At 42.9% G+C, this 23,059-nt stretch overlaps 2 protein-coding genes across 4 annotated transcripts in view; both read left to right on the top strand.

The window, feature by feature from the left end:
* Positions 1-6,846, top strand: part of LOC135541388 (E3 ubiquitin-protein ligase Itchy) — a 49,352-nt gene extending 42,506 nt beyond the window's left edge. For all 3 annotated transcript variants that reach the window (XM_064967595.1, XM_064967594.1, XM_064967596.1), the window contains 8 exons: positions 20-179; positions 641-774; positions 1,068-1,208; positions 1,314-1,434; positions 1,781-1,885; positions 1,998-2,094; positions 2,355-2,427; positions 2,830-6,846. In XM_064967595.1, coding sequence (XP_064823667.1) covers positions 20-179; positions 641-774; positions 1,068-1,208; positions 1,314-1,434; positions 1,781-1,885; positions 1,998-2,094; positions 2,355-2,427; positions 2,830-2,929 — 931 coding nt within the window. In that variant the 3' untranslated portion in view covers positions 2,930-6,846. The remainder of the gene's footprint in view (positions 1-19; positions 180-640; positions 775-1,067; positions 1,209-1,313; positions 1,435-1,780; positions 1,886-1,997; positions 2,095-2,354; positions 2,428-2,829) is intronic.
* Positions 6,847-9,239: 2,393 nt separating this feature from the next.
* Positions 9,240-13,905, top strand: pxmp4 (peroxisomal membrane protein 4). Its single transcript, XM_064967593.1, has 4 exons — positions 9,240-9,388; positions 9,839-9,901; positions 10,037-10,235; positions 10,685-13,905. The coding sequence occupies exons 1-4, from the start codon at positions 9,276-9,278 to the stop codon at positions 10,952-10,954; spliced, it is 645 nt and encodes a 214-aa protein (XP_064823665.1). The 5' UTR covers positions 9,240-9,275; the 3' UTR covers positions 10,955-13,905.
* The last annotated feature ends 9,154 nt before the right edge of the window (positions 13,906-23,059 follow it).

The raw sequence follows: 23,059 nt of genomic DNA, 5'->3' as shown, positions 1-23,059 counted from the left end.
ATTGTGTGTGTGTTGTCAGAGAGTGGTTCTTCCTGCTGTCTCATGAGGTGCTGAACCCCATGTACTGCCTGTTTGAGTACGCTGGGAAGGATAACTACTGTCTCCAGATCAACCCTGCCTCTTACATCAACCCCGACCACCTCAAGTACTTCAAGTTCATTGGACGCTTCATCGCCATGGTACCTACCTCAATGCTATCTATGGGGTGAATCCTAACCTCCACCTTTAGTCTAATTTTCACTAAGTCATGCATTGATGTCAATGGGAGACTAAGTGAAATTGACTTCAGTGGGAATTCGGATGCGGCCCTTCACTAGCCTGGGCCTTGTTCATAAGGGCTAGTAACATAACATGTTGTAACAGAAAATGAGCCTCCCTGTTTCAGTTTGTTCAGCTCCGACTGTAGTTGCTGATCACATCCCTGGTTCATGATGTCACTCTGTAGTTGCTGATCACATCCCTGGTTCATGATGCCACTCTGTAGTTGCTGATCACATCCCTGGTTCATGATGCCACTCTGTAGTTGCTGATCACATCCCTGGTTCATGATGCCACTCTGTAGTTGCTGATCACATCCCTGGTTCATGATGCCACTCTGTAGTTCTTGATCGCATCCCTGGTTCTTGATGTTTCTCTACAGTCCTTGTTCCACGGGAAGTTCATTGATACGGGATTCTCCCTGCCCTTCTACAAGCGCATCCTGAACAAGCCCCTGGCCCTAAAGGACCTGGAATCCATTGACACGGAATTCTACAACTCCCTCATCTGGATCAAGTGAGTCTGGGAATGGGAACGGGAAGTAGGAATGGGAATGTGGAGAGCTTTCCCTTATAATGGTGGTTTAGTGGCGGTGGCGGTTAGGATATGATGGTAAGGGTTATAATGATGTTGAATATGATCAACAAATAATATTGAGGATCCTAGTGATGATGGTGATGATTATAACTATGAGGAAATGATGATGATGATGATGATGATGATGAAGAGAATAAAATGATGATGATGATGATGATAGTTACTGATGAGGTGAGGGGCTGGTGATGATGATGACTTGTGGTTGCTCCCAGGGATAACAACCTGGAGGAGTGTGGTCTGGAGATGTTCTTCTCTGTGGACAAGGAGATCCTGGGGGAGGTTACTACTCACGAGCTGAAGCCGGACGGAGGCAACATACTGGTCACTGAGGAGAACAAAGAGGAATACATCAGGTTGGATTGAAAACCAACTAGAAATTAGTGGGTACATATTTCTTGGCCAACAGAAGAAAGCATATTTTCTGATACATTCTGTGTGTGTGTGTGTGCTTCCTCCAGGCTGGTGGCAGAGTGGAGGTTGTCCAGAGGGGTGGAGGAGCAGACCCAGGCCTTCTTCGAGGGCTTCAACGAGGTCCTCCCCCAGCAGTACCTGCAGTACTTTGACGCTAAGGAACTGGAGGTACACCATGGGTTTATTCATACACAGATCAAACGAGTTACTGTAATGAAGAAATTAGATGTGAAAACCACTCACACAACTTCATGCTTACTCGATCTGTTTTATCTCAACGTATGGTGGCTACACAGAAAATGGCATGGACCAACCTTCAGTATTTTCCTGTCAAATGTTTTCACTGAAGTATTGCGTGCTAGATTGTTGATGCTCAGGGTTTATTTGGAAACAGGTATTGGTCAATCACCACAGTATACCGGGTTAAAAAACGTGTTAAAGATTATCCCAGACTTCACTGGTCATTCTTCCCCATTGAGAGTGGTGTAACATAATATCTGGTCCCACCCACTAGGTGATGCTGTGTGGCATGCAGGAGATAGACCTGGTGGACTGGCAGAGGCACACCATCTACAGACACTATGCTCGTAGCAGCAAGCAGATCCTCTGGTTCTGGCAGGTCAGCAGGCCTCTACTGTTTCATTAATCAATTATGGTATATCGTGAAGGGGTGTTTACTGTTTGGAGTATTTTGACAATTAAATGTTCTGATGTGAACATGTTTCTTACAGTTTGTGAAGGAGATGGACAACGAGAAACGCATGAGGCTGCTACAGTTTGTCACTGGCACCTGTCGGCTCCCCATGGGTGGCTTCGCTGACCTCATGGGTACGTAAGAGAACCGTTTCTGCTATCTATATATATGATATGTTTTTTATATTAAACTAACAACTAACCTACACCTTAAGGGATTGTTTATGGATACCTACCAAGTAATCCTTGGAAGTCAAGGATACAAATGTTTTTTGGGACCTTTATTTTGAAAGATATAGACATTGAAAGAGATCGATGGACCAGCTCTAGTCACAGAAATTGAGGATTTTGGTATTTGTGAGGAGAGTTTTCATGTCGTCATTTTGTGTTTTCAGGGAGTAATGGACCACAGAAGTTCTGCATCGAGAAGGTGGGCAAAGAAAACTGGCTTCCAAGAAGTCACACTTGGTAAGTTCATTAGTGGAGTTTACTCTCCAGTCGTTTCTAAACGCTCACTGTCTGAACATCAACATACAATTCCTGTCATATCTGAGGGTTTATGCCAGTTCACCTCTCAATGTCAACTCAGTCTGCATGAAACTGACCCTGGCACACAATACTTTGTCATTTTCAATTAAGTCATTAATAACCTTTCCTCTTGGTATTCGAACTATTGATTTTGTTATCAAATATAAATGTTATGCCACTTAAGACACTTTTATCCAAAGCAACTCTGTACAATGAGAACATAATGTTTTGGTGTTAATCGTGCCATGCTCTTACCAACTGAGCAACACAGGACCTAAATCCATTTGTGTCTATCTACAATGTAATTGTTTAATTTTGTATTCTTTGTGTTTGTAATCCCAGCTTTAATCGACTGGACCTGCCCCCCTACAAGAGTTACGAGCAACTGAAGGAGAAGCTGATGTTTGCCATCGAGGAAACTGAGGGCTTCGGACAGGAGTAGTAACACACGGCAGCCTAAATGGCCACCACGAGGAGCCATTCTCTACGCACTTTGATCTGTCTAGGTTTCAGGCAGCTGCACTTTTTCCCCCAGGTCCTGGCTCTCTTGAGATGGGCAGGCACTAACAGACGCGTCCCTTTCTGTCAGTCCGGAGCCACGTTATACAGACCCCCAAAGTCATTACACCTGAGGTGGAATCACTGTCTCCATGGTGACGACCCTTCATACTGAATGATTCAGCTTTCACCCCCTGACCTGTGTAACCCTGTTGAAGCTTGCCTTATTCTGCCTAATCAGACCACGTGTCCGGGAAGAGCGAGAGAGAGAGAGAGAGGAAGGGGAGGGGATGTTCCCTCCCCATGTCACATCTGCCTGTCACCTCTTCACCACAGTAGTTAATAATCACGGAAGATATTCACGACAATGTCAGCTGTTTAATTTCTTCCCCTTCGTCTTCCTGAGCGCAGACTGTTGAGTGTATGAATGAATGCTAGAATTGTGTGCTGCTGACTCTTCCAAAGAAGTCCCCTTGTCAATTTGTGACATTTAGAGTGTTTTAGTTGATTTAACATGTTGCTTTCCAGATGAAATATAGAATCTTAAGACATTTACTTTGCTGGTACACCACGGTTGTGGTGGTAAGGGTTTTTGTGAATGTTATGATGAAAAGCTTTATTTTTGGCGTGCAATAGTTTTACAGTCAGATGTTTATGCCCTTTATATAGATAAACCAGACATTCATTAATTACCTCAACCCAAAGTTTTTGTTTATAAAGTCAGTTGTAATCAAGTCTACGTATTGATTTCAACCCTGAATATTGAAAAGGGTTTTATTTCATTTTTTTATAGCCTGTAATTGTTGTAGCGAAACAGGGTCGTATTAATTTTTCACCTAATGGGAGAACATTGATCTTTTTTAAAACTTTGAATGTTTTTGTGCCTTCTGACCATGACCCTGGTTTGTTGTGTGATTTGACCCTTTCTTTCCCAAACATTCGGCATTAGGACCGTACTTGTCTACAATAATAGCATTGTTTTCATTTGAGGCGAGGCAAACCAAATGAGTTACTAATGACGTGGGAGTGTCAAAAGTTAATGTAAGGACAACCGATAAGGAAAGAGTAAATTTAGGAATTAGAAATAAGACAATTGCTTGTGAAAATCACTCCCACTGAAAGGTAAACCTTTTTTTGTTGTATAGAGAATTATCATCAACTCCAAGATCTAATGATTAAGGACTAGTTTAAATCATATCTGCGCTAGCTGACACCCGCATAGCTGTTGTTTTGGTGGTGTCTGAGGTGGAACTGTGTTGGAGCTGTCAAATCCACAAGCGGCTGATGGGGTTTTACCTGAAGCAGACATTGCCATTGGATGTCACATTAACAGAAATCCCATGCAGCTGTGTTACAATTCCGAACACTGGCATCTGTGATGTAATCTACACCTCGATTAGGATGATATAAATCCTTATTACTTTGTTAATTTATTTTCAATTTGAGCATCATTATTTCTATATAGCCTAGACTTTCTCGTTCTGAGCTTCTAACACCGGTGGAAGGGGTGTGGCTTAGAGACCCTGTTAAAGAGCAGCTGCTCAATGATTTGACGTCAGAATTGGCAAAAGGAGTTACCTCAGCGACTTTGAAGGTGGTATGATCCTGGGTGCCATTCGTGCCGATTGGGCTTTTCACGCACGACAGTGTCTAGGTTTTTACATAGAATGGTGCGATAAAGACCATTAAGTCAGTGGCAGTCCTGTGGGCTAAACGGCTCGTTAATAAGAGGCCCGAAGGAGAATGGCAAGAATTGTGCAAGCTAACAGGCCGGCCACAAACAGGCAAATATCGGGGTAGAACGGCATCTCGGAACGCGCAACTTCTCGGTCCTTGTCGCGGATGAGCTATTGCAGCCGACACTGGGGTTCCACTCCTATCAGCTAAACACCAGAAGTGATTACCAACACTGGACAATTGAGGAGTGGAAAAACATTGGCTGGTCCGATGAATCCCGGTTCCTTTTCCGTCATGCTGATAGCAGTCAGGATTTGGCATAAGCAGCATGAGTCCATGGCCCCATCCTGCCTTGTGTCAACGGTACAGGCTAGTGGTGTAATAGTGTGGGGAATGTTTTTCAGCACACCTTAGGTCCCTTAATTCCAATTGAGCAACGTTTGAACATTTACAACACCTTGTAAGATCAATTCCCCGGAGAAGTCAGGGTGTTCTGGTGGCAAAGAGGGGTCCAACCTGGTACTAGATGGGTGTACCTAATAAACTGGACGCTGAGTGTTTATATGTATGTCCCAGGCCCATAGCCCTAAGAAATACATCTATATATAATGTGGATGAGAAGAATTTAACAGCAATGCGGCCCTAGTTTTATAGGGTTCAGTTTTGTCATTCTAGATTTTTTTTTTTGTTAAAGTTTGTGTTGCTAAATATTGCATCACCTGTCCCAAATTATGTTAGTTATTCTATCAATGGCTGCAGTGAGCGTAGCAAAACGGCAGAATCAAGAGTCAAATCTGAACCATGTCTATGCAACAACAAAAAAGGTTGTAATCATAAGGCACCAAGTGGACTGAAACCGGGGGGGATTACCTGGAACTGTCCCATAAGAAACGCTCATTCTCATTACACATTGCAAAACTTTTTCCTTCGTGTGACCTGATGAACATCACCATGTTGATTGGCATTGAATGAGATCTACCACTTCTGACCTTTTGTGAACTCTGCTTCTCAGGCATTTATTCAACATGCCTCTCGGTAGCATTTCTTCGCAAGAACAATGGCAGTATAATCAAGTTAGATTAAATATAGCTTTCTTTCAAGACATGTTTAGGTCACAGATGTGTATTTGCAGTCAAATCAAGCACCCAAGTGACATGCGTAATATCCTTGTCGTGAGTGACTGGTATTTGAATTCATTTGACACCAACTTACATACGGAAAGTATTCAGACCCCTTCCCCTTTTCCACATTTTCAAACTTTACAGCCTTACAGCCTGCAGAATTTTTTTTGGTACCCTTCCCCAGAGCCTGGGCTTGAACCCGATCGAACATCTCTGGAGAGACCTTAAAATAGCTGTGCAGCGACGCTCCCCATCCAACCTGACAGCTTGAGAGGATCTGCAGAGAAGAATGGGAGGAACTCCCCAAACACAGGTGTTTCAAGCGTGTAGCGTCATACCCAATAAAATTTGAGGCTGTAATCACTGCCAAAGGCGCTTCAACAAAGTACTGAGTAAAAGGTCTGAATACTTATGTAAATGGTATATTTCCGGGGGGGGGGGGGGTTGTTGTAACTTAACAAAATGTGGAAAAAGTCAAGGGGTCTGAATACTTTCCGAATGACAATAGTGTTAACCCCAGCCTAGTGGATGTCTTAGCTGTGAGTGTCTGGGTTGTTTTGGAAAGACTCCTTGAACTTCCATTAAGAAAGACACTTTTCATTTAAAAACAAATATTTTCAAAACGTCATGTATTGTGTGCCGTGGCTGTCTCGTCTCTGATACCACTTTATAACTGGGTGTAAAGTCAGGGCAATTCGACATCCCATTGCTTCACTGCATCCTCAAGACTTCTTGACCATACACTCATTCTGGCTCACCACCTCATAGTGCACTGCCATGAAGAGTGCTGTTATTAACAAATAGCCTTACTCTGCTTATTAACCACTTTAAATTATTGTTCTTTTTTAAAGTATTGCCATGTTCCCAGATCATAAAGGAATAAAATGTACAGACATGTGTTGGTGTTAACTAATCATGTTGATAGTATTTTTCATTGTTAAAGCTCTCTAACATTTTAATAAATATGAGTTAATGGTTGGATACTAGTTATTTTTTCTTATGTGAAGATGAAGGATCTTTATCATGTAAAATAATAATCTAAATAAACAAATGGCAACTGGAACTTCCGTCTTTTGCGTGATATTTTTTTTTTTTTACATTTAAGTCCTGCAAAACCTCAACTCAGACGCTATCAAATATCTGACACTGAAATTAATTTAGTAACTGTCCTGTGAAAATCTCACTTAAAAGTTCATATTCTGTTAACTCATACCCAAATAATGTTGTTGACTCTTCCTATACTCGTATTTGTGGCCAAAACACAAATTAGAGAAATGACAATAAAAAAACTCAAACTTGTATCTCAGACGGTGCTTGCTATTTCCTCTTAGAGGATGATGTCATCCTTAAGAATTAATTAATCAGCGGTCTACTCCCTTGAATGAGTTAGCTTGTCTACCTCACCTGCTACCTCACCTCTTTTCACTACTCAGGGCTGGATTTTCTTATACATTTGTACATCTGCTGTGGTTAGTTTGAAAGTTGGAGACCTGAGGAACCAGCTGCAGGGGGAATGGCGGAGAAGAAGAAACTGGAGAGCGGGAACATGGAATATCTGTCATACTGTAGTTCTATACTCAGTAGTCTCCCTATAGACCTTGTTGCCGGTGAGGACTTGCCTTACAACTCTATCAGCCTATTGCGGACAGTCTGAGCACTGATGGAGGGATTGTGCATTCCTGGTTTAACTCGGGCAGTTGTTTTTGCCATCCTGTACCTGTCCCGCAGGTGTGATGTGTGGATGTACCAATCCTGTGCAGGTATTGTTACACGTGGTCTGCCACTGCGAGGACGATCGGCTGTCCGTCCTGTCTCCCTGTAGTGCTGTCTTAGGCGTCTCACAGTACGGACATTGCAATTCATTTCCCTGGCCACATCTGCAGTCCTCATGCCTCCTGCAGCATGCCTAAAGCACGTTTACGCAGATGAGCAGGGACCCTGGGCATCTTTTTTGTTTTTGTTTTTCGGAGTCCGTAGAAAGGCCTCTTTAGTGTCCTACTTTTTCATAACTGTGACCTTAATTGCCTACCGTCTGTAAGCTGTTTGTCTTAACGACTGTTAAATTGGTGCATGTTCATTAATTGTTTATGGTTCATTGAGCAAGCATGGTAAACAGTTTTTAAACCCTTTACAATGAATTTGGATTTTTACGATTTATCTTTGAAAGACAAGGTCCTGAAAAAGGGACGTTTCTTTTTTTGCTGAGTTTATATCCGAGGGATTGTGCTTGGGTCGACTGAGGGGAATGAGAGGTGTAATGTGTTTTAGTCTACGGAGCAGAGCTCCTTCTCAAGGGGGTGATAACCATGCCTCTAAGTGTAGAGGATAAGCAAAAAAAGAAGGTTCTTGGCGTGTGTGAAGCCCGACGATTAACCAGAAATCGAGGCGGCTGGAGGGAGGAAAGTCTGGCCGTGATCTGTGCTTTGAGTTGGAGGTTCCCCCTGATAGGGTGATGTTAGGAATATAAGTTATTTGGTTAGAGCATTTGTGCCTAATGTTTTTCAGGGTTTCCGCTGTCAGAAGTATGGGCATGGTCAGTGTGTAGGAAGGTTCAGCTGAGATGTGGTAGGGGTGGAGGTTTCCATTTAGTGGAGACATGTCTGAAGGAGGAGCCCTGACAGTGTAGTAACTGTGAAGGTAGTCATTAAGCCAAGAATACAGAAATCCTGGTTAAAGTGAAACAGATAGAGGTAGCTAAGGTCAGAGTAGGATGGGGTGTTATATATGCAGTGAGAAGGGTGGAGAGGGAGGGAATGCTTCTGCTGTCGCTGTGATAACAGGGCCAATGGAAAAAGTTAATGTTACTGTGGGTTGACATATCCAGGTTTTTGGCCTTCATGGCAATGGTCGTGAATTGTGCTGCGCAAGTAGAAAGCAGGTCAGAGAATTGCCATTATTGTGAAAGCGGCAGGATGTTTTCTGGATGCTCGAGACATAACTGCAGAGGATCTACAGAAGATGTTGGGAGAAGGAGTGCCGCCCTCCCAGGCCTGTGGGCCAAGAAGTGATTAATTTACCTGAACTCTAGCATGGATAGTTGGCTCGGGGTGGGTAGTGTAGTATATGTAGTTTGGGATGTTTCTTTTTCATTTGTGCAAAAAAAAAAAAATTGCATTTGAAGTCGAAAAACACAGTTGTATTGGATGCCAACCGCCATTAAACCCAAATGGAGAAGTACTCTCATTCATATTTTTAATGACAGGTATATGCCCACACAATTATGTTATTGGAGTACGCTCACAACATTCCAACACAGAAAAGCTGCTCTTAAAACATACTTAACTACCATTTTTTGGAGGGAAAACTATTTTTCTCATAATGTAAATAGGTCATATTTCATAACTCTGGCAACACTGGACAGTTACTGTAACTTGGTGGCTGTCCTCAGGCTTAAATAGGAACCTTCATGCAGATTCCTCGTCCCGTGACGGAAAATATTTGCGCAGCACTAAAACGCTTGGGTTTGTGTCACATTCATTCAAGACCCGAAAAATGGCAGGTCCAGATTTAGTCAAAACTGTGGTGTACACGATTAATAATATATTACAGCAAGAAAAGTATAAAGCTGCACTTGCAATTGTTAAAGGATTCCGAAATGGTGCTGTGTGAGTTGTTTACTTAGCTACTTACTTTCCAGCTAGCTAGCTAACTTACTTTGCTTATTTTTAGCTAGCTAGTTTGTCCACTTCGCTAGAATCTGTTATCTACGTTAGCTATTATTTTACAGCTTGCTATCCAACGTACAGTAGCTAGCTGCCCTTTGAGCTAGTTAGCCAAGGTTGGCCAGCAAGCATATTGAAATAACTAGCTATGTAGCTAATGATGATGGTCAAGCAAAGTCAACTAGATGGACCTAGCGCTGTTGTTAGTTAACTAAAGTTAGTAGCTATCTATCAAACCCTGAAACACTTGACATTAGTTAACCTAACTTTAGCTAGCTTGCTAACTCAGTGGTTTGACCTTTCTCAAGATTCATACAGTTTGGCTGACCTGCCATATCACACACGTGTAAATCAGTTGACACTGACCTTGAACCTGATATTTCTCATTTCCAGTTATGGGGCAAAAATCCGGGCACCCCATGCTCTTGTCATGACGTTTCTTTTTAGAAGTGGAAGGTAAGAAGACATTTAAGCACACTCCCAAATCCCTTAGCTAGCGCTAAAATAAATCAAAACTGCATCAAAAATTGATAATGGTCTATTAACAATGGACAATGTGCTCCCCCCCACCACCCTTTTTCATATGCACAGCCTGAAAGATAAGCTGCGAGCCATTGTGAAGGCCACGTACCAACACTCGCGCAACCTCGCCTACTTTGTGTTCACGTACAAAGGACTGCAAGCCCTACAGGAGAGGATCCAGGGGAAGAGTCTACCATCTCAGTCCTTCTTCGCCGCCTGCCTCGGTGGCTGGTTGGTGTTTGGGGAAAACAACAACATCAATAGCCAGGTAATCCAGAGCTAAAACATGGCATAAACTGCTCTATGATGATCTAGGGGAAGAGTTATGAGAGATGAAACTAGCACAAGTTCCAGAACCTCATTGGTTGCTCTATTCTCCCCCCCTAAACCAGTGACACAAAACCAGCACACTGGAACATTTGTTCCTCGGTAGTCGTCCCATCCCATTTGTTATATTTGTCTTTCCACAAGAGATTAATAGCCAGATAGATTGACAATACTTATTTCATGAGGGCTGCGCTCAACCTGGGTTACTAGTGCCAATACATGCCCAATAAAACATCTGGATAGGTTGTCACCTTGTTGCAAAAAAAATAAATTGCAAGAAAGCTTGTTCTTATGTAGGCTAGCCAATATTCTACCTTACTGTATTTCTAATGAAATGTATTTCCTTGTTGTCTTGTCTAATGAAAGGATCTTTCTGGTTTACATCTCTAGATCAACATGTACCTGCTGTCTAGGATCCTGTTTGCCTTGTCTCGCCTGGCTGTGGAGAAGGGCATTGTACCACAGCCCAAGCGGGACCCCTTCCCCCTGTTTGCTACCCTGGTGTGGGGCATTGTGCTATGGCTGTTCGAGTACCACCCCCACACCCTGCAGCCTTCACTGCAGTCCTCCATGAACTACCTCTACCACGACAGCAACGTGTGGCACGATATCTCAGACTTCCTTGTCTACAACAAGCCAAGGACTGTCGCTCCCAAGTGAGCTAAAGCTAAAATAAGCATCTCAATAGACTAAAGTGTCTTCCTCGTCTCCTTTCCTTCATCTGGTCTGAAAGAACTGGACAGGGTGGAATGCAAATTCCTGGTATGACTTTAGACTGTTGCGATGCAGGCCTGGGCCCGTATTTAAAGTGTCCAGAGTAGGAGGGCTGAGCTTGGATCAGTTTTGCCCTTTAGAAAATAATGAATAAGATGATACATACAGTACCACTCAAATGTTTGGACACACCTACTCATTCAAGGGTCTTTATTTTGACTATTTTCTACATTGTAGAATAATAGTGAAGATATCAAAATGATGAAATGACACATGGAATCATGTAGTAACCAAAACTTAGATTTTAGCTTCTTCAAAGTAGCCACCATTTGCCTTTGACAGCTTTGCACACTCTTGGCATTCTCTCAACAGCTTCACCTGGAATGCTTTTCCAACAGTCTTGAAGGAGTCCCCACATATACTGTGCACTTGTTGGCTGCTTTTCCTTCACTCTGCAGTCCAATTCATCCCAAACCATCTCAATTGGGTTGAGGTCGGGTGATTGTGGAGGCCAGGTCATCTGATGCAGCGCTCATCACTCTGCTTCTTGGTCAAATAGCCCTTATACAGCCTGGAGGTGTGTTGGGTCATTGTGCTATAAGCGAAACGCCATCCCATCTGGTTATCACTGCAGAATGCTGCATTAGCCATGCTGGGTAAGTGTGCCTTAAATTCTAAATAAATCACAGACCGTGTCACCAGCAAATCATCATCACACCTCCTCCGTGCTTCACGGTGGGTACTACACATGGAGATCATCCATACACCTACTCTTCATCTTTTTGGTTGGAACCAAAAATCTCAAATTTGGACTCCAGACCAAAGGACAGATTTCCACCAGTCTAATGTCGATTGCTCATGTTTCTTGGCCTAATCACAACTCTTCTTCTTATTGGTGTCCTTTAGTAGTGGCTTATTTGCAGCAATTCAACCATGAAGGCCTGATTCATGCAGTCTCCTCTGAACAGTTGATGTTGAGATGTGTGAAGCATTTACTTTGGCTGCAATTTCTGAGGTGCAGTTAACTCTAATGAACTTATCCTCTGCAGCAGAGGTAACTGGGTCTTCCTTTCCTGTGGCGGTCCTCATTAGAGCCAGTTTCATCATAGAGCATGATGGTTTTTGCCACTGCACTTGAAGAAACTTTCTTGACATTTTCCAGATTGACTGACCTTCATGTCTTAAAGTAATAATGGACTGTCGTTTCTCTTCGCTTATTTGAGCTGTTCTTGCCATAATATGTACTTGGTCTTTTACCAAATAGGGCTATTTTGTGTGTACCACCCCTACCTCGTCACAACACAACTGATTGGCTCAAACGCATTAAGAAGGAAAGAAATTCCACAAATGCACTTTTTACAAGGCACATCTGTTAATTGAAATGCATTCCAGGTGACTACTTTATGAAACTGATTGAGAGAATGCTAAGTGTGTGTCAAGCTGTCATCAAGGCAAAGGGTGGCTATTTGAAGAATATCAAATATAAAATATCTGGATTTTGGTTACTACATGATTCCATATGTGTTATTTCATAGTTTTGATGTCTTCACTATTATTCTACAATGTAGAAAATAGTTTAAAAAAAGAAAACCCTTGGATGAGTATGTGTGTCCAAACTTTTGACTGGTACGGTATATCGCCTAGATCAGCACTATTTGTGAATACGGGTCCTGGTTCTCTGCCATGTTAAATCAAGAGCTAGTGATTATAAACCTTTAAAGAAATGAAATATTTTTAAATAAATGTTGTCTTTCATTAAGAACTATGTGCTCCTAGATCTAGTTTAAGTGAAATAAATAATACCCGAAAAGGTGTGAAGCGGATTTGCTCTCCCTGTCAATCTAGAATTGTATCAGTTTTTATATGCTACTGTAGTTTAGAACAGAGTTTCCCAAGCTCGGTCCTGGGGGTATGTTTTAGTTTTTGCCCGGGCACTACACAGCTGATTCAAGTAATCAAAGCGTGACCATGAGTTGGTTATTTGAATCAGCTGTGTAAACCAAAATGTGGCCCCCTGCTTAACCCCTGCTTAAGACTATGCACTACCTACAGTTTTATTTTTCAATTCACTTACCGCACTTGATTCATAGAATAGCATATTTTCCAGTAATTACTAGATTCTTTGTAATATTTCCTTCATAAGATAGGGCTACTTTGTTTTTAATAACCAAACAGTAAGCAGGATTTAATGTGATATTTCCATGATCTAAAACCGGTGTTTTTAAACATTTTATTTTAATATTTATTTAATTAATTATTTAATTATTTTACTTTCCTTAGTTGTTTTTGGTACAAATCATCAGTTTGACCTTGAACAGTGTTTGCTTGTTAAATGTTTGTTAGAATTACTTTTTTTGAAACGTAGATTAGCATGATACAAAATGTACATACAGTTCTCTTAAGTGAATTGCCTTTCTTAGCCATACTGTCATTGAACAATGCTTTTTCATTTATTGAGGACACATTCACTGTGCTATTCATGGTAAAGTCTGTGTCCTTTTCAGATCACACACTTTACAATGTTGTTTTTGTAAGTGGTGTAAAAACAAGAATAGTCTGACCCATTCTTACTTTCTCAATCTTTTTTATGTCTAGCATTGAGCCTTTGGTCTGTTTGTTGCTCAATTCAGGTTCCACCCGTGGAGTGGGAGTGAACGTGATACAAGCCCATTTCCGTTTCTCCCTCATCGAGTATGCACGCATTCAGTCCCCCTCAAGGATTTCAAACCATTGGTGTATGCATTTGGCTTGAGGGAGCCTCAATTATATTCCTTTCACCAACCCATTCCTCACAAAATTATTCTGCTTAGAATTGGAATTGGGCTACAGATTACATTCAGTTATCTAATTATACAGGCACTTCAAATGCAACAGAATAAATGCTGTTTTATGATTTATGTAGTATATTATTACTTTCTTGACACATTTGCCTGTGATTTGCGTGGAATGAAACATGATTGTATTTGTCAAACAAAGTAGCCACATGGTGGTGCCAAGTAATTCACAATTTCATGTGAAACAGACAACCCATGCATCTTGCACCCACACTCAAGATGTAGATCATTTTCAGAAGGAAATACTTTTTTTAAATTTAAAAATAAACAACTTATCGTGGTGTTCACAACTAGTTAATCAGGTGTGTTAATGCTTGGCTGCACACACTACAGCCTTTTAGGACAGGCTTCTGCGCAGCTACCCCTGACCTTCAAACAGATGTTGTGACCTGAATTTCAACCATAACTACTGTCAAGCCACGGAATAGTATGATAATCACCTATCGACTTAATCCACTATAGTGATTTATAGGCCAGCATTTAGCATGTTGTTCACTTTTTTTAATTTGATTTCATCATTTACAACTGCGACCTGGCCAAGATAAAGCAAAGCAGCGCGACACAAACACAGAGTTACACATGGGATAAACAAACACAGTTAATAACAATGGAAAAATCTACATACAGTGTGTGCAAATGTAAGATTAGGGAGGTAAGGCAATAAATAGGCCATAGTGGGGAAATAATTACAATTTAACATTAACACTGGAGTGATAGATGTGCAAGTAGAGATACTGGGGTTCAAAAAAGCAACAAATAACATGGGGATGAGGTAGTTGGGTGAGCTATTTACAGATGGGCTGTGTACAGGTGCAATGATTGGTAAGCTGCTCTGACAGCTGATACTTAAAGTTAGTGAGGGAGACACAAGTCTCCAGCTTCAGTGATTTTTGCAATTCGTTCCAGTCATTCGCAGCAGAGAACTGGAAGGAAAGGCAGCCAAAGGATGAGTTGGCTTTGGGGATGACCAGTGAAATATACCTGCTGGAGCATGTGCTACGGGTGGGTGCTCCTATGGTGACCAGTGAGCTGAGATAAAGGTGGGGCTTTACCTAGCAAAGACTTAGATGACCTGGAGCCAGTGGGTTTGGCAACGAATATGTACTGAGGGCCAACCAACAAGAGCATACAGGTCGCAATGGTGGGTAGTATATGGGGCTTTGGTGTCAAAACGGATGGCACTGTGATAGACTACATCCAATTTGCTAAGTAGAGTGTTGGAGGCTATTTTGTAAATTACATCATCGAAGTCAAGGATCGGTAGGATAGTCAGTTTTGCGAGGGTATGTTTAGCAGCATAAGTGAAGGAGGCTTTGTTGCGAAGTAGGAAACCGATTCTAGATATCATTTTGGATTGGAGATGCTTAACGTGAGTCTGGAAGGAGAGCTTACAGTCTAACCAGACACCATGTAGTTTTCTAAGTCAGAACCGTCCAGAGTAGTGATGCTAGACGGGCGGGTAGCGATCGGTTGAAGAGCATGCTTTTAGTTTTACTTGAATTTAAGTGCAGTCGGAGGCCACGGAAGGAGTGTTGTATGCCATTGAAGCTCGTCAGGAGGTTTGTTAGCACAGTGTCCAAAGAAGGGCCAGAAGTATACAGAATGGAGTCGTCTGCGTAGAGGTGGATCAGAGAATCACCAGCAGCAAGAGCAACATAATTGTCTTATACATAGAAAAGAGTCAGCCTGAGAATTGAACCCTGTGGCACCCCCATAGAGACTACCAGAGGTCTGGACAACAGGCCCTCCGATTTGACACACTGAACTCTGAGAAGTAGTTGGTGAACCAGGCGAGGCAGTCATTTGAGAAACCAAGGCTGTTGAGTCTGCCGAAAAGAATGTGGTGATTGAGAGAGTCTAAAGACTTGGCCAGGTCAATGAAGACGACTGCACAGTGCTGTCTTTTATCGATGGCGGTTATGATATTGTTTAGGACCTTGAGCGTGGATGATGTGCACCCATGACCAGCTCGGAAACCAGATTGCATAGCGGAGAAGGTACGGTGGGATTCAAAATGACCTGTGATCTGTTTAACTTGGCTTTCGAAGACCTTAGAAAGGCAGGGTAGGATAGATATAGGCCTGTAACAGTTTGGGTCTAGAGTGTCTCCTCCTTTGAAGAGGGGATGACCGTGGCAGCTTTCCAATCTTTAAGGATCTCAGACGATATGAGAGGTTGGACAGGCTAGTAATATGGTTGCAACAATTGCGGTGGATCATTTTAGAAAGAGAGGGTTCAGATTGCCTAGTCCAACTAGATGAAGGTAGTTTACAAATAGGCAGAACCAGCAAATGAGTCCTTTGACAAACTGACAAAAGTATTATTGGACGGGGATGTTGTTGTTGGACCTTTAGTTTCACAACAATAGAATCTCTACAAAGTCAGAGAAAAAAGGAGAGGAACTGTCACAAAGTGTCAGTTAGTTCAGTTGATCTTTTTCTCCTATCCTGTCATGTTTAATTGGAGTTTCAACTGCTCCTAGTGCCACCTTACGAGTGCTTTACAGAGCTCTTTGAATTTAATAGAAAGAGGGTTGGTTTGTTTCACATGAAACTGTAACCGGTACTGCGCAAGCCGTTTGCATGCGGTGTGTGCATGTGTGTCTTTGTGGATGACTCACTTTATTATAAGCATACAATCTTGTCAACCTAATTTTCCACCACAAAAGCAAAGTTCTTCCTAATGTTGTTTAGTCTTGAGATTTTTCATTCAAATCACTTCCTGAATTGAATGTCTTTCATTCGAATGGACTCCAATGCTGCTACACAATCATGTCTACTATACTCCCACTGCTGTTTTCCTTCCATTCTACTTGCCTGACAACTCATCCTGAATTTAATTCCTCTGCGCTTTTAATGGCTCCATAAGAAACGCTAGTGTGGATGGGTAGTCAGGCTACCATTCTACTGGACTTCTAGCCCAGACGTCATTTAATCTCTAGCATCCATAAGCCCAATCAGCAGAACACCTGTGTCCCCCTGTGACCAAGAAGTACATGAAACATCCTCCCTTCAGGCTGAAAAGGCGTCGGTTTCCTCCTTGCCACAACCTGTTTGAAAATTGCCACAACTTGCTGCAGGGGGAGTTTTAAATTGATTAAATTATGATTTTGTGTCACTGGCCTACACATAATACCCCATAATGTCAAAGTGAAATGATGTTTTCAGGATTTTTTTTACAAATGAATTAAAAATGAAAAGCTGAAATGTTTTGAGTCAATAAGTACACAACCCCTCTATTATGGCAAGCCTATTTCATTTCAGGAGTAAAAATGTACTTAACAAGTCACAATAAGTTGCATGGACTCACTGTGTACAATAATAGTGTTTAACATGCCATCTTCGTACCCCACACATACAATTATCTGTAAGTCGAGCAGTACATTTCAAACACAGATTCAACCACAAAGACCAGGGAGGATTTCCAATGCCTCGCAAAGAAGTGCTCCATGGGGTGAGTCCCGTGGCAGAACTGGGAATGGTGTTCCGGGCATACTCCACCCAGACCAGTTGACGGCTGCAGGAAGTGGGGTTGGTTGAAACCAGGTACCTTAAGGTGGTCTCCAGGTCTTGGTTGGCTCGCTCCGACTGACCGTTAGTTTGGGGATGGAATCCGGATGAGAGACTGGCCGACGACCCAATAAGGGTGCAGAACGCCTTCCTGAACTGAGACAAGAACCCCGATCTGAGACCATGTCTCCCGAGAGTCCATGGATCCAGAAGACATGCTGCACTATAAGCTGGGCCGTCTCCTTGGCAGAAGGTAGTTTGGGGAGAGGGATGAAATGGGTAGCCGATCGACTACCGGAGAACCGATCGACTACCGTCAAAATGACAGCGTTGCCATCAGACGGTGGGAGCCCAGTGACTAAGTCCAGAGATATATGAGACCAGGGACGATGAGGGACCAGTAGTGACTGATGGAGGCCAGAAGGAGCTTGCCGTGTAGTCTTGTTCTGAGCATACTGTACATGCTGCGACAAAGGCAGAGACATTAGGGACCATTGTGGGCCACCAGAAACATTGTCGAAGGAAGGCTAGTGTACGACCAAACTCTGGATGACAGGTCAGCCTTTGGACTGATCACATTCCAGGACCCAGGACCGGACTGGATTAGGGACTAACAGCCGGTTAGTCGGGCCCCCTACAGGTCCAGGTTGGGAGCGTTGTGCCTCGTGGACCAGGTTCTCAATACCCCAATCCACAGTGGCAGCAAGGCATGAGGTAGGGAAAATGGTTTCAGAGGTCGACGGTGTGGCAGAGGAACTGTATAGGCGGGAGAGGGCATCAGGCTTCACATTCTTTGACCCTGGGTGGTAGGAGATGGTGAAGTTAAATCTGGTGAACAGGAGGGCCCACCGTGCCTGCCTGGAGTTGAGGCACTTGGCTGTACTCAGTCCAGACCAGGAATGGCTGTTCTGCTCCTTCCAGCTAGTGCCTCCACTCCTCCAACGCCATCTTCACCGCCAGGAGTTCTCGGGTTGCCAACTTCATAGTTCCTTTCAGTAGTGGCCCAACTCCAACATCCAAAGCATCCACTTCCACCACAAATTGACGCTAGGGGTCCGGATGGATGAGTGCTTTTGTGAACTGATGCTTCAGGTCCACAAAGGCTTTGTCGACAGATGGAGACCATTTGAACGGTATCTTGGGAGAGGTGAGTGCCGAGAGGGAGCCATTGCGGCCAGAGACTCCTCTATGTTCCGGGCCAGACAGAGAATACAATCGACCCCGAGTTGGTGTAGTGCCTGGGAGAAGATCAATGGCACAATCCTAAGGACGGTGCGGAGGAAGAGAAGTAGCATGTGCCTTACTGAACACTTCCAGGAGGTCATGGTAGTCTGTGGGGATAGCAGAGACATCCACAGTTGCTAACATCCAGAGGAAGACAACTTGAGGAAATCTGTGCTGCTTGATGGCAGTGGGGATGGCAAAATGGGCTACAACCCAGGATGGAGCTTGTGGTCCAATCAAACATTGGATTGTGCTTTAGAGGCCAGGGAAATCCCAAAACAACCAGAACATGGGGAGATGCAATGAAGAGGAACTGTATTGTCTCACTGTGGTTACCAGAAACCCGTAATTGAACGGGCACAGTACTATGGGTGACTTGCCCTATAGAGAGGCTGTCCAGTGCCCTAGCATCCATGGGGACAGAGAGAGGCTGCGTGGGAATACCAAGCTCAAATACCTTTCTCACTTCTGTCATGAATTCCTCCAGATGACCACAAATGGCAGATTGTTTCTCCCAAACTGCTGTAGCCCAGGAGAGCGCCCTTCCCGACATTAGTGTAATAATATTCGCTATCTTCGATCTGTCTGATGGCAACAAAGATGGCAGTAGCTCAAAAATAAGCGAGCACTGAGAAAGAAAACCCCGGCAGGTACCAGGATTCCCCGAATATTGCTCTGGAGGTGGTAAGCGGGGTTCTCTGGGAGCCGGGATAGGCTGTACAAACTCACCACAGATAGGGGAAAACTTACTGGGTGATTGGGTTTTTCAGAGGTGGAAGGTAGCCTCTGAGCTAACTCCCTGATTTGCTCCATAATAGCCTTTAACCCATGATCGTGGCGTTCCGTCAAGGAACTGAGCCCTTCCAAACGGCCCTGTAGCAACTCCTGATGTCTCCCAATGGTGGCTCCCTGCAGGGAGACAGCGTGGCGGAGCTGGTCCAAGTCTGCTGGGTCTGTCATGGCTAGTTTGTACTATCAGGGCACAAGGCGAGACCCAGATGCAGACACAGGAGGCAGATGGTTGGAGTCTTACAATGTTTAATCATCCAGAGTGGCAAAGTGGCATACAGGCTCGTGGTCAAGGCAGGCAGAAAGATCAGGCAGGCAGGTACAGAGTCAGAAACAGGCAAGGGTCAAAACTGGGAGGACTAGAAAAGGGAGAATAGCAAAAGGAGTACGGGAAAAACACGCTGGTTCACTTGGCTAAACATACAAGACGAATTGGCACAGAGAGACAGGAAACACAGAGATAAATACACCGCTTCAAATTCCATGGTGTCCACATCACCAACAAACTATCATGGTCCAAACACACCAAGACAAGTCGTGAAGAGGGCACGACAAAGTCTATTCCCACTCAGGAGACTAAAAATATTTAGCATGGGTCCTCAGATCCTCAAAAAGTTTTACAGCTTCAAATCAAATCTAATCTAATCAATTTTATTGGTCACATACACATGGTTAGCAGATGTTATTGCGAGTGTTGCGAAATGCTTGTGCTTCTAGTTCAGACAGTGCAGTAATATCTAACAAGTAATCTTAACAATTCTACAACTACCTAATACACACAAATCTAAGTAAAGGGATGGAATAAGTATACATACATACTGTGCCTTGCGAAAGTATTCGGCCCCCTTGAACTTTGTGACCTTTTGCCACATTTCAGGCTTCAAACATAAAGATATAAAACTGTATTTTTTTGTGAAGAATCAACAACAAGTGGGACACAATCATGAAGTGGAACGACATTTATTGGATATTTCAAACTTTTTTAACAAATCAAAAACTGAAAAATTGGGTGTGCAAAATTATTCAGCCCCCTTAAGTTAATACTTTGTAGCGCCACCTTTTGCTGTGATTACAGCTGTAAGTCGCTTGGGGTATGTCTCTATCAGTTTTGCACATCGAGAGACTGAATTTTTTTCCCATTCCTCCTTGCAAAACAGCTCGAGCTCAGTGAGGTTGGATGGAGAGCATTTGTGAACAGCAGTTTTCAGTTCTTTCCACAGATTCTCGATTGGATTCAGGTCTGGACTTTGACTTGGCCATTCTAACACCTGGATATGTTTATTTTTGAATCATTCCATTGTAGATTTTGCTTTATGTTTTGGATCATTGTCTTGTTGGAAGACAAATCTCCGTCCCAGTCTCAGGTCTTTTGCAGACTCCATCAGGTTTTCTTCCAGAATGGTCCTGTATTTGGCTCCATCCATCTTCCCATCAATTTTAACCATCTTCCCTGTCCCTGCTGAAGAAAAGCAGGCCCAAACCATGATGCTGCCACCACCATGTTTGACAGTGGGTATGGTGTGTTCAGGGTGATGAGCTGTGTTGCTTTTACGCCAAACATAACGTTTTGCATTGTTGCCAAAAAGTTCAATTTTGGTTTCATCTGACCAGAGCACCTTCTTCCACATGTTTGGTGTGTCTCCCAGGTGGCTTGTGGCAAACTTTAAACGACACTTTTTATGGATATCTTTAAGAAATGGCTTTCTTCTTGCCACTCTTCCATAAAGGCCAGATTTGTGCAATATACGACTGATTGTTGTCCTATGGACAGAGTCTCCCACCTCAGCTGTAGATCTCTGCACTTCATCCAGAGTGATCATGGGCCTCTTGGCTGCATCTCTGATCAGTCTTCTCCTTGTATGAGCTGAAAGTTTAGAGGGACGGCCAGGTCTTGATAGATTTGCAGTGGTCTCCTTCCATTTCAATATTATCGCTTGCACAGTGCTCCTTGGGATGTTTAAAGCTTGGGAAATCTTTTTGTATCCAAATCCAGCTTTAAACTTCTTCACAACAGTATCTCGGACCTGCCTGGTGTGTTCCTTGTTCCTCATGATGCTCTCTGCGTTTTTAACGGACCTCTGAGACTATCACAGTGCAGGTGCATTTATACGGAGACTTGATTACACACAGGTGGATTGTATTTTTCATCATTAGTCATTTAGGTCAACATTGGATCATTCAGAGATCCTCACTGAACTTCTGGAGAGAGTTTGCTGCACTGAAAGTAAAGGGGCTGAATAATTTTGCACGCCCAATTTTTCAGTTTTTGATTTGTTAAAAAGGTTTGAAATATCCAATAAATGTATTTCCACTTCATGATTGTGTCCCACTTGTTGTTGATTCTTCACAAAAAAATACAGTTTTATATCTTTATGTTTGAAGCCTGAAATGTGGCAAAAGGTCGCAAAGTTCAAGGGGGCCAAATACTTTCGCAAGGCACTGTATAAATATATGGATGAGTGATGAACAACGGGCATATACAAGATGCAATAGATGGTATAAAATACAGTATATACATATGTGATGAGTAATGCAAGATATGTAAACATTATTAAAGTGGCATTTAAAGTGACTAGTGATCCATTTATTAAAGTGGCCAATGATTCCAAGTCTGTATGTAGGCAGCAGCCTCTCTGTCTTACTGATGGCTGTTTAACAGTCTGATGGCCTTGTGATAGAAGCTGCTTTGCAGTCTCTCTGTCCCAGCTTTGATGCACCTGTACAGACCTCGCCTTCTGGATGATAGCGGGGTGAACAGGGAGTGGCTCGGTTGGTTCTTGTCCTTGATGATCATTTTGTCCTTCCTGTGACATCGGGGGCTGTAGGTGTCCTGGAGGGCTGGTAGTTTGCCCCCGGTGTTGCGTTGTGCAGACCGCACCACGTTCTGGAAAGTCCTGCGGTTGTCGGCGTTGCAGTTGTCGTACCAGGCGGTGATACAGCTCAACAGGATGCTCTCAATGTTGCTGTTAAAATACAACAATAATAGTTATTCTTAACTGGAACAAACTGATTGAAGCAAGATGCTTTTTAAGGCAAACACACTCACACAGTTCTGGGTTGCTCATCTACAGCAGGAAGTGGTCTCCTACCTGACTGAGAAAGCAGGAGATGTTCTGGTCCAGTTTGGCACCACATACCTATGTGAGTCAGGGTTCTCAACTCTGACATACTTAGAAAACTAGAACAGAAACAGTTTCAAGGCTGAGCATGACGTCAGTGTTGTATTGTCAAAAACAGAGCCCAGAATAGATATGCTCTCATTAGGACTGTGTGTATGTGTTTTCTGGTCTACATCTGTGTGATGTGATCAACCAGTTAATTCCAGTTCAGAATAAAACATATGTATTGTATTTTAACAGCAACAGTTCCAACATCGACTTTCTTTCAACAATAATGTCTACAGTAAATGTACAGTAGGCCTGATAATTTTTCATCTGTACTGTTACTTAGGGTTGCACTATCAAAAAGCCTGTGTGTGTGTTCTGTTATTCATCTGTGTGATGTGATTAATCAGTTTATTCCAGTTCAGAATTTAAATTATTTACTGTATTTTAATAGTTCCAACCTAGACAGATATGTAAGTGTTTTTAATGGGGGAAAATAAACATGAATAGGTATTTAATAAATTTTTTATTTGTTTATTGCGTTAATTTTAGGCAAAAGGGCAATTTTTATTAGGCAAGTCAGTTAAATAA

The sequence above is a fragment of the Oncorhynchus masou genome, chromosome 6, assembly GCF_036934945.1.
Source record: "Oncorhynchus masou masou isolate Uvic2021 chromosome 6, UVic_Omas_1.1, whole genome shotgun sequence".
NCBI classification, from domain to species: Eukaryota; Metazoa; Chordata; class Actinopteri; order Salmoniformes; family Salmonidae; genus Oncorhynchus; species Oncorhynchus masou.
Note: the sequence above shows the minus strand (reverse complement) of the source record. Positions and strands in the feature narration are given on the sequence as shown.

Excerpts from the sequence above, each read along its gene's own strand:
- pxmp4 (XM_064967593.1), top strand. The coding sequence starts at position 9,276 with ATGGCAGGTCCAGATTTAGTCAAAACTGTGGTGTACACGATTAATAAT. Across the intron at positions 9,389-9,838 it reads GGATTCCGAAATGGTGCTGT|TTATGGGGCAAAAATCCGGG; the intron begins GTGAGTTGTTTA and ends TCTCATTTCCAG. Across the intron at positions 9,902-10,036 it reads TTTCTTTTTAGAAGTGGAAG|CCTGAAAGATAAGCTGCGAG; the intron begins GTAAGAAGACAT and ends TCATATGCACAG.